At 54.3% G+C, this 13798-nt stretch overlaps 1 protein-coding gene across 3 annotated transcripts; it reads right to left on the minus strand.

Annotated features, from left to right (window-relative positions):
- Positions 1-909: 909 nt before the first annotated feature.
- SLC11A1 (solute carrier family 11 member 1) lies at positions 910-10117 on the minus strand. Of its 3 annotated transcripts, XM_082631265.1 has the most exons (15): positions 9945-10116; positions 9295-9428; positions 8344-8466; positions 7926-8045; positions 6888-6994; positions 6374-6444; positions 5971-6038; positions 5636-5791; positions 4878-5036; positions 3389-3478; positions 3142-3261; positions 2554-2703; positions 2036-2109; positions 1469-1622; positions 911-1329 (listed from the first exon to the last, which is right to left on the minus strand). In XM_082631265.1, exons 1-15 carry the CDS (start codon positions 9949-9951, stop codon positions 1222-1224), a joined length of 1641 nt encoding a protein of 546 aa, XP_082487391.1. In that variant the 5' UTR covers positions 9952-10116; the 3' UTR covers positions 911-1221. The 3 variants fall into 3 exon arrangements, with proteins under 3 accessions (XP_082487392.1, XP_082487393.1, XP_082487391.1); XM_082631266.1 differs by lacking the exon at positions 3389-3478 and having other exon boundaries at positions 910-1329; positions 9945-10117; XM_082631267.1 differs by lacking the exons at positions 3142-3261; positions 3389-3478 and having other exon boundaries at positions 910-1329; positions 9945-10117.
- Between the last annotated feature and the right edge of the window lie 3681 nt (positions 10118-13798).

Raw genomic sequence — 13798 nt, forward strand, 5'->3', positions numbered from 1 at the left:
TCCCGTCCCTCTTAGAGGGCCCCACTTGTTTCGTTGCCCTTTTAAGAAAGGAAATTCTTCTCATAAACAAGCGCCTCAACCGGAGCGCGGAGTCTAGCTGCCTGCCCCGCCGCATCCCCGGGAAATCGGGGGTGCTTCCAGGCACAGCACCCACTCCAAGCTCAATCTAAGGGAAAGTGCTGGCGGCCCCTCCTCGCCGACGCTTGCGCCACAGCTCAGGGGCTGGGGTCCGAGGGACTGGAAGAGGCAGGAGGGACTTGGGGGAGCCTAGAAACAGCCCAGGGAGCGTCTGTAAAGTGCAGCCCCTTCAAGGGGCGAAAGGGCGCCGGGCCGCTCCCTGCGGCCGAGGGGGTTCCCCGCCCACAGAGCTCACACCCACCTTCCCGCCTGGGCGGATTCCGAGGCCCCCGGGCGCGAGGCCCGAGTGACAGCCTCCTCCTCTTTGGAGGCGGGGAGTACCGGCGCTCGGGATCGTCCCTGCCCCTAGGGGGAGCTGGGAGTCAACGCCCAGGGAGCGTTAACTGCGCGGCGTGGGAGTCCCGGCCGCCTGGTCCCCTGGGGAGATGGCAAAGGAATTGGGCCTCAGAGGCACCGACTCTTGGGTTCCTTAGGACTTGGCGCCCTAAGAGGGGAGAACCGCGCTTCTGTTTTACTGCCTGGAAAAGGGGTTTCAGGTGGAGCAGAAAGGCTGAGGCCACTCCAGCGATAGTGGGAGTGAGGCAGACCTTCGGGGAGGAGGACTATTCTTGATGGTTCAGGGATTTTGTGCTTTCCTGTTTCCGTTTCCCTGCTCTTTCGGATAAGAAGTGAATTAGCATTTATTTATCATTTTCAGACTCTATTTTAAGTACCAGTTTGGAGCCTGTGTCCCACCCCCAATTGGGCTGGTCTGTCAGGTCACTCCTATAGGTGCTCAATGAATACTTTAGGAATGATTTTTTTTTTTTTAAGTCTCAAGTGCCAGGCTCTGTGTTAACGTGCTTTATTTACGTCCGTTGCAAGGTTGGTGTCCCCATTTTATAGTTGAGATCACTGAGATCCGGAGGTTAATCACTTGTCCAAACTAGGAGATAGCAGGTCCCTACGGAACCAGGGGAACCAGGGTTGGCCCGCTTCCAGAACTCCATCTTGCTGCCTCCACACACGGCCCCCGCCCCCCACTGGCCCAGCAGGCCAGTCTGCCCCACTCGTTACACCCTCGGCCATGCCCTGGGTGGGAGCTCATCCAGAGGTCTTCTCCCGATCCTCTTCAGGAAGCCCATACAGAAAGTGTTGGTGGGAACCGTGGGCCAGAAGGGTGGCTCCATGGGTGATGAGACAGGTCCAGGCCTGGAGGAGGGGTGACCATGAGTAGGGGAGAGGACAAGACCTTTGGGGAAGCCCCAGTGCGTCCCCCCCCAAGCCCTCCATCTGTTGTCTCCTCTCCTTGCCTCCCGCATCCCCAAGGCGCCCGCTGACCCAACAGTACCAGGTAGGTGGTGAGGCCCAGGTAGACGGCGGCCAGCAGTGCCACAAGGCTGAAGTAGGCAGGGTGGGGTAGACTGGGCAAGTAGCTGACCACGAAGTAGAGGTTGATGGCACAGATCAGCACCATGATGGAAGAAGTGAAGGCCTTGCTCACCCTTGGGGACGAGAGGGAGGCTCAGGATTGGCTGCATCTCCTCCAGTGCCCACAGCCAGCCTGGAGCTAAGGTGGGGGGTGGATACACAAAGCCAGCTTCCCAGGGCTGTGGGCCCTGGAGCGGACCCCTGGCCAACTTCTGCCTCCTGGGCCCTCCAGGCACCACGCTGGCAGGATTTGGCCAAAGCAGAGTCTGAGGTGAGGGGGAGGAGCTCAAGCTCTAGAAACAGCCCCTGGCCCAGGATTCCAGTCCTGGCTCCTCCACTTGCTAGCTAGCTGTGTGACCCTGGGCAAGTTTCTTAACCTCTCTGACCTTATCTGGATAGTGGGAATAATGGGAATTCCTACCTCTTGGTGGTTGTGAGGATCAAGTGTGGTAATGTAAGTCCAGTGCTGGGGTTGGGGAGTACTCACGGGCCATTGGTAAACTCCTGCATCAGGGCGGGCATGCTGGTGAACGTGAGGATGGGCAGCACAGCGAAGGGAAGCTGGGGAGAATCGGGAGGATGGGGCTGAGAACACGGTAAGGGGGGGAGGAGCAGGCCGGGGCTCCAGTCACCCTCTGCCGCACTGTGCACCCTTGGGAAAGTCTCCTAACCACTCTGAGCCTCGATTTCTCCACCTCTATGCCTTCCAAGGTTGTAGGGGCTCCAAAGCAGGAGAAAGTGTTTGGGGGCTCTGGCCCCAGGCTACCTGAGCTTGTATCCCAGCTCTGCCACTGGTCACTTAACTGCATGCATCAGTTTTCCCATCTGCAAAATGGGGATAATTGTGGTTCCTACCCCCTGGGGTGGCTGTGGGGAGTACATGAGGCTTGTAGATAAGGTGTGTTTAGAATAGCACCTGGGAGGTAGGGGAGGCTCGTAGGGGGATTGCTGTGGTTCCTGTCTGGCTCCACAGGGGGAAGGAGGTGATAGGGCCCGCAGGCTCACCAGCAGGCTCTGCAGCACGTTGAGCAGGTCGTTGAGGCCTGACAGGTCCCGCAGGTCCCTGAAGACTGCCACGAGCACGGTGGGCAGGATGGCACAGGAGCGAGTGAGCAGGACTCGGGCGAAGCGTGACCACCGCAGCTTCAGGAAGCCCTGGGTGGGGGGGGGGCACCTTGGTGGCAGGGTGCAGGACAGTGTTCCAAGGGAGGGACCCTCTATCCTCCCTCAGCCCATCTCATGCCTGGAGGAACACTCTGTTTCTCCATCTTTGAAATGGGGGCAGCTCTGTCCATACTTGGTGGTGAGGGGGTAGACGGGGGGAAATTAGGGGGGGTTCCCCTCGTTTAGGGGGTGTTCCCCTCCCACAGCTGATTGCTGAAGACTAAACCGTGTTGGAGAAAAGGCTCCTATTAGTTCTGGGTTTGCAGTCTCGGGCTTCACCTCGCTGAATCTCAGTTTTCTCATCTGTAAAATGGGGCTTATAAGGGCACCCTTTGGGCTGCCTTAACGATCAAGGAAGCGGATGTCCGAGCCCCGAGTAGTGTACCTTGTTCTCAGTCCCCTGCCCGCCCCGGCCCGCCCCAGCCCCACCTCCATCACAAACTGTCCCGCGTAGGTGCCGGTCATGGTGGAGCTCTGCCCGGCGGCCAGCAGACCTATGGCCCAGATGTAGAGGGCTGCGGGGCCAAAGAGGCAGCCCAGGATCACGCCCTGAAGGGGGGGGTGTGGTCAGACCCATGGACCCGCCCCTTCTCGCGCAGGCTCTGCCCCTGAGGTGGGCGTGGCGAGGAGCCCCGCTGGATCGAGCCCTTCCACACCCGCCCTGCCTGGCGCTTACTCCCTGGTAAATGTCCACCGCCACTGTAAGGTTGTTCATGGGGAAGATCTTGGCGTAGTCGTGGAGGCTGCTGTTGGCACAGACGTTGAACTGCGGGCACCGGGCAGTAGGAAGGAGATGTGAAGCGCACACTCAATGTTGGAAACTCAGACCTCCAAGCCTTGACCAAGGGTTGAAAACTACTGGCCCGCGGGATGAATCCAGCCAGACATATTTTGTTTGGCTAACAAATTTTTTTTTCTTTAGTGTGAATTGGTTGACAACATTTACAATTGAGAAAATTTAACATGAGCCCCTGGTTTCCAGCTGCTCTAGGATTGTAAGGGCTGGCATTACCACAGAGAGACAATTGGCCGGCAGTGACTCAGGCTGCCCCACAGGCCCTTCCTTCTCCCTTACATGGGACCCACTTCCCACAGCTCTGTGACTCGGCTGGTCTCGAAGGCAATGTGTGACTCTGGTTTGCCATCCTATTTAGACCTCTCTCCTTATGCTAAGGAGCAGAGACCCAGGGAGGGCTATGACCTCACAAGGTCACACAGCAAGGCGGTGGCAGTGCCCATGTCCCCGGAGGCTTGGCCAGTCTGTCCCATCCCCACCCCACCCCGTCAGTGTTCAGTAAGCGCCCAACACTGGCTAGCAGTTGTTAGAGCCCTGGGACAAAGACTCACTCAGAAACTGAGACAGGCACAGTCCCAGATCCCAGAGAGCCAGGGAGGAGCTGGCCGGCTCCTTCGCTTTCAGACCCGCTCAAATGTCACCTCCTCCAAGAGGCCTCTCCTGACCACCTGGCCTAATGTAGTAGTCCCTCCCTCACCACACCCCCAATTATGTTTCATCACCCCCTTTATTTCCTTCACAACATCGTTCATATTTTCCTTTGAAACCGATCAACCGATTGGTTGATTTGTTTCCTGTTTGCTCACTGCCTCCGAATTTAATCTGCAAGAGGGCAAGGTCTCTGTATCATTGACTGCTATATCCCTAGGGCCTAAGACACTGGCTCATACATAACAAATGCTCAATAAATCTTTGCTGAATGAATGACAGTTTATCTACTAATAATGAAGATTATCACTAGAAACTCAAGAAAAGAAATTGACTGCCTGCGTATTCCTAACCCCACGCTCATGCTTAGGCAGGCACCCCCCTCCCAGAATGCCTCCCTGCAGTTTGCTGGGCAAATCCTGCCCATCCTTCAAGGTGCAGCTGGAATGCTGGATCCTCCAAGACTCAGCTCCTCCCCCCAATCACCTCCCCTGGACGTCTGTGCCTTGTAGCTCCTGGCGTGGGGCTGACCACGTGCAAGCCTACATGTGGCGTGTCTCCCCAGTGGGGTGGGGAAGGGGCTCCCAGCCAGAGGCCAGGGTCGCAGACTCCCTCCCCTACCAGTGCCTGGAGTGCAGGACAGAGACTCGAAGGGCTTAGCTGCACTGTTTGGAGTCCCCAGCAAAGCCTGAAGGGCATGTTGGTATAGGGTGTGCCTCACCGCAGCCTGGTTGGTTTGCTGGTAGAAGGCTTGCCCAAAGACAGCCACAACAAAGAGGTTGATGAAGAAGGAGACAGACAGGGCGATGGTGGCTTCAATCAGGAAGTACATGTTGGCTTCTCGGATGTCTGCCCGGCGGGTCCGGTCTATCTCTCGAGACTATGAAAGTCAAAGGGAGGGAAGCACCGAAGTCCCTCAGAGTCATCCCAACATTCTCTACCCTCGCACCTCTACCTCTGTTCCCCCCAAACCCCAGTTCTTTCTAAAGCCCCCTACATGGCCGTCTGGGATAGGCCTTTGTTTCTGCCTCAGGGCCTTTGCACTTGCCAGCCCCTCTGCTTAGAATCTCTTCTCCCCTGGTCTTCCTTCCCATCCTTCATGTTTCAAAGGCCTTTGCTGACTCCTTTTCTAAAGGAGCCCCTCCTCAGTCATTCTCCATCATACTTCTCTGTTTTGTTTCCTTCAGAGCACCTTTCACAATCCATTTCTTTCCTTTATTGTTTACTTGCCCATGGTCTGTCTCTCCTACTAGAATGCATGCTCTAAGAAGGCAGAGGACTTATCTATCTTTTCATCACTGACCCCCAGCTCCCAGCACACAGTAGACCCTCTATTATTACATATTGAATAAAGAGTGATTCACTTCCCTCCTAAATTCACAGAGTTGGGAGCCAAAGGGGCGGGGCTCCAGCCTTGGGGGCGGAGCCAGTGTGGCTCTTAGGGAGAGAGCACGTCTCCCTCCCCTCCAGTCTGCTCACCTTGACCAAGGCCGAGTGCAGGTAGATGTTGTGGGGCATGATGATGGCGCCAATGATGCCCACGGCCTGCAGCAACTCGGGCTGGCCGCAGCCAGGGCACGAGGGCAGGAACAGGCCCCGAAGGAGTGCTCCCTGAGCAGGACGCGCCACCAGATACTGTGGAGAGGAGCCTCGTCAGGCTCCGCCCCACCCCTGAGCAGCCATTCTCACCCTCCACCCCAACCCTGGCCACTAGGAAGCATGGCTAAGGTCCGCTCCCCCCTCCCCTCAGGCTCTGCAGGGGGCAGAGTGGGGTGGCCTTGGTGTGGGGACGTGGTACTGGTACGGCTTCCCACCTCATAACCGAAGGTCAAGGCCATAATGGTAATAAGAAATCCAAAAAAGGCTTCCAGCTTCCGCAACCCTAGGGGGAGAACAAAGGGGCAAAACCAAACAACCAAAATTATAACGTAAGCAGTTATTAATGGCTGGTATCTTGAGCACTTTGTTCCAGGCACTGTGCCAAGCGCTTAACATGTAGCGCTCAGTGAAGCCTCACCACAGCCCTGTGGCCTCTGTGCTATTATCCGCGTGTTACAGATGAAGAAACAGAAGTCTAAGTAACTTGCTCAAGGCCATACAGTCAGAGTGAGGCTGCTAGGAGCACTTCTCCCAATTCAGCAGAGCATCAATCAGCTCCTACATTCATTGCCAGGCCCCCCCTCTCCAAGTCCCCTATGGGACGAGAGGCACACCCACCGTAGTTATCGAGGAAGAGAAAGAAGAACGTGTCCACGATGGTGATGAGGACACCACCCCAGAGTGGGATTCTGAAACCAGAGTGGCCTGCGTCAGCCCCACCTGGTCCAGGAGTCTGGAACTCCCTCCTCAGGGCTGGAGACTGTAGGATGTGGCCTCCCGGGGGCAGGCACTCAAGTGGCCCCAGGCAGCTAAGGGAGAGGGGAGTGGGAGTGTGCTAGAGATGGGAAAATGGCGCATACACGCCAGGAAGGGCCACGCTGTGTGGAGGACCAGCGTGGTAGGGAGCCTGGGGCTGCAGTCCTGAAGGCTGCATGGTGACTGACATCTGTGTGACTTGAGACAAGTCACTTTACATATGTGGGTCTCCATTTCCCCATCTGGCAAATTGGGCAATAGCTCTGAGTCAGAGGTGACTGGAGGATGGAGTGGACACAGGGAAATAGAAGGCTTGCGGGGGAAGAAGCAGCTGTTCCCAGGCCTGGACTGAAGAGCTGGGGCCCCTCCGGAGTACCGTCCAGCTGAGAGCAGATTGAATGCAATAGCTGTGCCAATGACTTCCTGCATGTCTGAGCCCACGATGGCCAGCTCGGTGGTCAGCCAGAGAAGGGTGCGGGGCACCTGGGGGGGTAATCCCGTCATTAAGGCTGGACCAATTATTTGTCTGTTGTCTCAGCCCTACACTGACTGACCTTTCTGTACGCGACTCTATACTCCTGGGCTGGAGGCCTGCAAACTACATTTGCAAGTCGGCCTTGACAGCGGGCTTCCAGTTAGGTTTTCATGGTGTAAAATTAATCCACAGAAACTTCAATTAAATAGAATCGGGAGATGAGGAGGGGCAGCTGCCACGCCCTACGAAGACAGCAGAGCCCAACGGGAAGAAGAAAGACTCCTCTTCATTCCCGGCAAGGACTCAGCCGCTGAAAAGCCATGGACTCTTTGTTTACTGTCGGCCTCCCAACTTCCCTTTCCCCTCCATAAAAGTGTTCTCCTTCCTTTGCCTTGCGGAGACTTGCACGTGGCTCCCCATGGCTGCGGACTCCCCAGTTATGATTCTCTGCTGATTCTGAATAAACCCATCTTTGTTGGAGAAATACCTAGCAGTCTATTTGTTTTAGGTCAACAGTAGGAAATAGTTAAAGGAAATGGAAAGGCAGGGAGACATCATTTTTACACCCCCGCTTCTGGAGCTGGCGCCAGCAGGGCACCAGGCAATATGGGCTCCAGTCAGCAGTGGCGGCAATGTTTCTAGAAGCTTGGCAGCGAATGATGGCCCCTGGGCTCCTGTCCAGCAGCTTTCTGATCTCTGGGTAACACCTCCTTCCCTTGCTCCTTCAGCTCTTTCAACACCTTTGTGACTGCATCCCTGCACTAGATACCTTTGAAATATCTAGTGGCGTAACTTCTGTTTGCCTGCCTGGACACTGACGACAGCCAAGTCCCCAGTGTCCACCCCAGCCAATGATTATCCCGAGCCAATGCCCACCTGTTTTTCACCTTGGGCAAGTCACCTCTTCAGGTGCTTCCTGTCCAGGTGCACCAAGCTCACCTTAGGGTAGTAGAGATGACAGACCTCGCCCAAGTCCTTGCCTGTCACCACACCCAGCCGGGCAGCAAGTCGCTGGCAGAGCAAGCCCAACACGGTGGCCCACAGCAGTACCCAGAGCAGCTGTGAGAAGCCAGGGAGAGGCCGTCAGCCAGAGGGACCAGTCTCTGATAAGCCCTGAGCTGCTGGGACCTTCTAACCAAGGACACCCTCTGGGGAGCGAATGGGGGAGATGGAGCTAAAAGACACCCCCCCCCCACTCCCGCAGGGCTGCTTTGGGGACCCTTTTGTGGTCCATTTGAACTTAACACCTGTTCCCAGGAACACTGGCCATGCAGGCCACTCTAGGGAAACGTGGCAAGCTGGGGGTCTCCACCCACTTAGTGGTCACCCCCTCCCCACCGTGCCCCGACTCAATCACTTTGAATCCAGCCACAGCCCCAGCCTGAAGATCCGACTCGATGTTTCCTGGGTCCAGGAAAGCAATGCTCATAAGGAAGCCGGGCCCTGTGAAGGCCCACAGCTTCCGCAGGCTGAACGCGCCCTGTGGAGGGAAGTGGAGTGTGGGGTCTTGGACACAGGGTTGGGGGCCGCTGGCCGTGGCCGGACCCCAGGTGAGCCCCTCTGGGCTCGTGGGCCCAGGCTGGCCAGCCCTGCCCTCCATTCCCCATTCCTGGAGCTGCCACCCTGGGGTGGGGGTGGGGTGGGGGTTAGTGGCGCACAGGGGGTGGGAGGAACTCGGGATTTGCTGAGTCACGGCAGATCAGCTTTCTGGATTTGTCAGGTTCTGTGGTCTACACTTGACCAGCCTGCCTCGGGCAGGCCCTGAGTCAGCAGATCCTCAGAACCCAGAGGGGAGCTTTCCTGGGTCAGGCCTCCCTGCCCAGTCCCTTCTTAGACCACAGGGCCTCCTCTCTGGAGTCCACTGGGCCTAGGGTCTCCCCACCCCCATTCCAGGGGTTGGCCTGGCAGCCTGGGCATCTGCTAAAGATTCTGGGAATACAGGGTGTTATTCTCTTAGAAGCCAGCCGGCAGGCTCCACGTCTCCCGATGCCCTTGTCTGCGTCCTTTCCTTAAATGTTACGACAAATCCTTGAGGCTCCAACTGGAATTCACCCCAGGTCCCGTTCCCTTCCTAGGAAAGCTGAGATTCATCTAGAAAGCCACTTGATAATTTTTAGACAAATATTAAGTGCCCCAGCTAAGCACTGGGGACAGAAGCAGGAAGGCAGTGGCTGCCACTGTCCCTCACTGCTGCTCAGAGCTGGAAGGGACTTGCCATGGTCTTCAGGAGACCCCCCCCCTCCCCCTGTGAGATCCCATGTGATTTTGTCCATCCTGAAAGATCCCAGGAAGTTTCTAGCATTCTCACCGGTTCTGCATCTGGGATGGGGATCTTCTTGCTCAGGTAGGTCCCTCCGGGAGGCTCTTGCTGTAACCCTGGGTTGGGTGGGCTGGAGATGGAGCCATATCTGGTCCTGCTGAGCTTTGGGGGGCCTGTGTCACCTGCAAGGGGCCCCATGAGCCTTGGTGAGTGACCTGCCAATTTCTGGTGGCCCAGGATTAAAGCCATCTGTCCTCTTCCCACACCTCCTCTTGGCAAAGTGGAGAAATGAAGGCCCAACTGAACAGGAGGCCTTGACTCCCATCTTGGGTCCACCGCCTCCACCCCGGACCAAACATTACAGAAGATGTGTGAGAGGCGGGACCTTCAGGATTACCCTCCTTCCACGTGAGTGCAGAGATTCCCAGACCCAGATCTCTCTCGCCACAGAGGATGTGGAGAGGGACATGGGTTCTGAGGAGGGAAAGCTGGCCCCGCCGTGTGTGCCCCTTGGCCTCATCCCTGCCACCTCCAGCAGCCAAGGAAGCTCCAGGCGCTCCAGATCCACAGAGGTGAGGCAAGGGGGCACTCTGCCCTTGGGGATGTGAAGAACCCAGCCTCAGGCTGGTGTCCTTGCCCCCCTGACTCTCCCCCCACCACACCCCCTTCAGGCTCTGTCCCTGGAGGGGGCCACTCACCTGTCATGAGGACCGCAGACTCAGGCACTCTGCACAAGTGGTGTGCTGGGCAGCCCTTCTGGCCACGCTTCCTCTCTGGGTGCTGGTGAGTGTGTGAGTCCACACCCTTTTACCCATCCTCAGCTGAGCTGGGCTGTCCTCACACACACGGAGCGTTGTGAAACACTTTCCAAAGGCAGAAGTGGCCAGCTCCGGTGGAAGGGTCTGGGTGACCACAGTATGGCCATTTGATTCCCTCCTGGCCTGAGTCCCACAACTCCTCTGGCTCCCTTCCAGGCACCCTGAGTTCTGTGCCTCCCAAGTTAGCTCTGATTTCAGACACTTCCTGCCACTTGGGTGTTCATGTCTAGATCACGTGACTGCCCCCTGCCTCCCCCTTCTCTCACCCTGCACCAACAGACCCTTCTCCTTTTCATTCTTGAGTCCCACGGCCAGTGGTTGGCCTAATGGGAGGAAGGGAGTTCTGATGCCTACCTCGACCTCAGTTTCCCACTGAGTGCCTCAGAGGAAAAGACCTTCCAGGCACTGCCACAGGGACATGCATTGAAGATTCAGGCCAAAGAGATCCTCTGAAGAAAGGGACACTGGAATTCTGGTCCTTGGTCTGCCACCGATTCACTTGACATTGTCACCAGATCATGTCCTGTCTCTGATCTTGTTTCTTCTGTTAAAGGAAGGGCTCAGGGGCTTCCCTGGTGGCGCAGTGGTTGAGAGTCTGCCTGCCGATGCAGGGGACACGGGTTCGTGCCCCGGTCTGGGAAGATCCCACATGCCGCGGAGCAACTGGGCCCGTGAGCCAAAATTACTGAGCCTGCGCGTCTGGAGCCTGTGCTCCGCAACAAGAGAGGCCGCGATAGTGAGAGGCCCGCTCACCGTGATGAAGAGTGGCCCCCGCTCGCCACAACTAGAGAAAGCCCTCGCACAGAAACGAAGACCCAACACAGCCAAAAATAAATAAATAAATAAAGCAAACTGTCAACAAGTAAAAATAAACACTATTATATTAAAAAAAAAAAAAAAAGGAAGGGCTCAGACTAGCTATGTGGTTAAAAGTTTAAGTGTCCAAGGAGGCCAGGCAGGTAAGATGAACTATGAGACAGGTTGGGAATGAGAAAAATAGTGCCAGCTCTGGACTTCCTTGGTGATTTAGTGGTTAAGACTCCGTGCTTCCACTGCAGGGGGCACGGGTTTGATCCCTGGTCAGGGAAGTTCCGCATGCTGCCGCAGTGCAGCCAAAAAAAAAAAAAAAGTGAAAAATAGTGCCAGCTCAGTGCTGAATGACAAAAGATGCTAAGCCTCAGTTGGGGGGGTGGGTACAGTAATAGGGAGTGGTGGACTGTAGCAAAACAAAGATCATAAACTCTGTCTGAAGAGGGCAGTGCTTACAGAGTTCCAGACAACTGTCATGTGGAAATGTGGGTCCACTGTCATCAGGTCCTCTGACTTGTCAAGGTTGCTGGAAAATGTATGCAACATGTGCTTTTTGAATACTAGGCTAAAAGTTTTTGAAACTATTGTGTAATCTAAACATACATTTCTATGGGCTGGATTCCACTTGAGGGTGACCAATCTATTACCTCTAGACCGTTCCAGCTCCCAATCTCTTCTCCTTGCCAGCTGCCAGCTCCTTTATCCCCCCACTTACCTCCTTCAGAGTCTTCTCCCTGCCATGCCCTGTAGCCTTTCTTTTCTGCCAAGAAGATTCAGACCTTGAATTGTCATGGGGTTTCCAACTCCAAAGTCTGCAACTTCAGGACTCAGAGAAAATTGGGGCAGGTTCTCACATCCAGACCTGATCTAGGATATGATGTATCCCCATGTTGAGTCAAAAACTTGAGCCAAAGTTTAGGAAACCAGGATGGGGGGAGGCAGCCAATTTCCTGGCTCCTCGTTGATTGAAGAGGCTGGAGGGACAGGAGGGGTGTGGGTGTGGGTAGGGGGGTGAATGGCGTGTCAGAGAGGAGGGAGCAGCACTGGGGTTTGTCGCTTGCTGTGCAGTGCTGTTGCTTGAGGTATGGTCACCATCCTTGACCTCTAGGGTTTACACAGGTTTGCAGTCGCTATCTTGGACTCACATGGTGGTGGCTGTGGGGTGGGGCTGGGGTAGGATGCTGTGATGGTTTAGTTTTTTTGTGTGTCAGTTTGACTGGGCCATGGGGTGCCCAGTAATTTGCTCAAACATTCTGGGTATGTCTGTGAGGGTGTTTTTGGAGGAGATTAATATTTTAATCAGTAGACTAAGTAAATCTGATTTCCCTCCCTAATGGTGTATCATCCAACCAGTTGAAGACCCGAAGAGAACAAAAGGCTGAGTAAGGGAGAATTCTCTCTCCCTAAGGACTGCTTTTGAACTGGGACACTGATCTTCTCCTGTCTTCAGACTTGGGTTGGACTAGAACTTACACCATCAGCCCACCTGTTTCTCAGCCCTTCAGACTCAGACTGGGATTATATATGCCATTGGCTCTCCAGCTTGCAAATCTTGAGATTCTTGGCCTCTATCCTCACATGAGCCAATTCCTTATTATCTATCTGTCTATCATCTGTATTTTCATTGGTTCTGTTTTTCTGGAGAACCCTGACTAAGAGAGCTGTCTTCCTCTTTGCATCTTTTGTGGGGCCTTCCCTATAGTTAGGAACTCGGTGAGTATAACTGAGTAATGACGGATCAATACCCTCCACAACCTCTACCTTACAGAAGAGGCAGTATGTGTAACGGTTAAGAGCAGAGGTTTCTGGGCAGAGTGTCTACATGAGCCAGAGCTCCAGAAATCTGCATAGTGGTCCCCTCGGATCTGGAGTTGTTGCTGAATACTAAACCCTGCATGCGTAGGGTGAAATTGCATGAAGCCCAATTTGCTCAAAATGGATCACAGACTTAAATGTAAATTTAAAACTGTAAAGGTTTAGAAAAAAGTAGGAGAGGTAATTCCCTGGTGGTCCAGTGGTTGGGACTCAGCGCTTTCACTGCTGTGGCTTCGGTTTCATTCCTGGTTGGGGAACGAAGATCCGCAAGCCACTTGGCGAGGCAAAAAAAAAAAAAAAAAAAAAAATTGGAGAAAATCTTCAGGATCTAGAACTAGACAAAGATTTGTTAGACTTGACACTTATAAAAGCATGATTTATAAAGGGAAAAATGATGAATTGGTCCTCATCAAAATTAAAAACTTTTGCTCTGTGAAGGATCCTGTTAAGAGAATGAAGAGACAAGCTAAAGATTCAGAGAAAATATTTGCAAACCACATATCTGCCCAAAGACCAGTATCCAGAAATAGGGAAATCTCTTAAAACTCAAGAGTGAAAAACCAAACAATCCACTTAGAAATGGGCAGGGAGTTCCCTGGTGGTGTAGTGGTTAGGATTCAGTGCTTTCACTGCTGTGGCCCGGGTTCAATTCCTGGTCAGGGAACTGAGACCCCACAAGCCTCGCGGCGTGGTCAAAAAAACCAATCCAAAACAAAACACCAAACAAAAAAGAAATGGGCAAAAGTCATGAACACACATTTCACCAAACAGGATGTACAGATAGCAGACAAATATATGAAAAGATGTTCAGTGTCATTAGCCATTAGGGAAATGCAAATTAAATCTTAATGAGATATCACTACACGACTATCAGAATAGCTAAGATAAAAAATAGTCACAGTACCAAATGTTGGTGAGGATGTGGAGAAACTAGGTCAATCACTGATATGTTGCTGGTGGGAATGTAAAATGGTACAGCCACTCTGGAGATAGTTTGGAAATTTCTTTAAAAATTAAAGATGCAGGAACTTCCCTGGCGGTCCAGTGGTTAAGACTTCGCCTTCCAATGCAGGGGGTGTGGGTGCGATCCCTGGTCGGGGAGCTGGGAT

This window comes from Mesoplodon mirus, assembly GCF_964341445.2.
Source record: "Mesoplodon mirus genome assembly, chromosome: 8".
NCBI lineage: Eukaryota > Metazoa > Chordata > Mammalia > Artiodactyla > Ziphiidae > Mesoplodon > Mesoplodon mirus.

Coding starts and splice junctions, on each gene's coding strand:
- SLC11A1 (XM_082631265.1), bottom strand. Junction 6,445..6,887: donor AATCTGCTCTCAGCTGGACG/GTACTCCGGAGG, acceptor CTCTGGTTTCAG/AATCCCACTCTGGGGTGGTG. Junction 6,039..6,373: donor TCTCTTCCTCGATAACTACG/GTGGGTGTGCCT, acceptor TTCTCCCCCTAG/GGTTGCGGAAGCTGGAAGCC.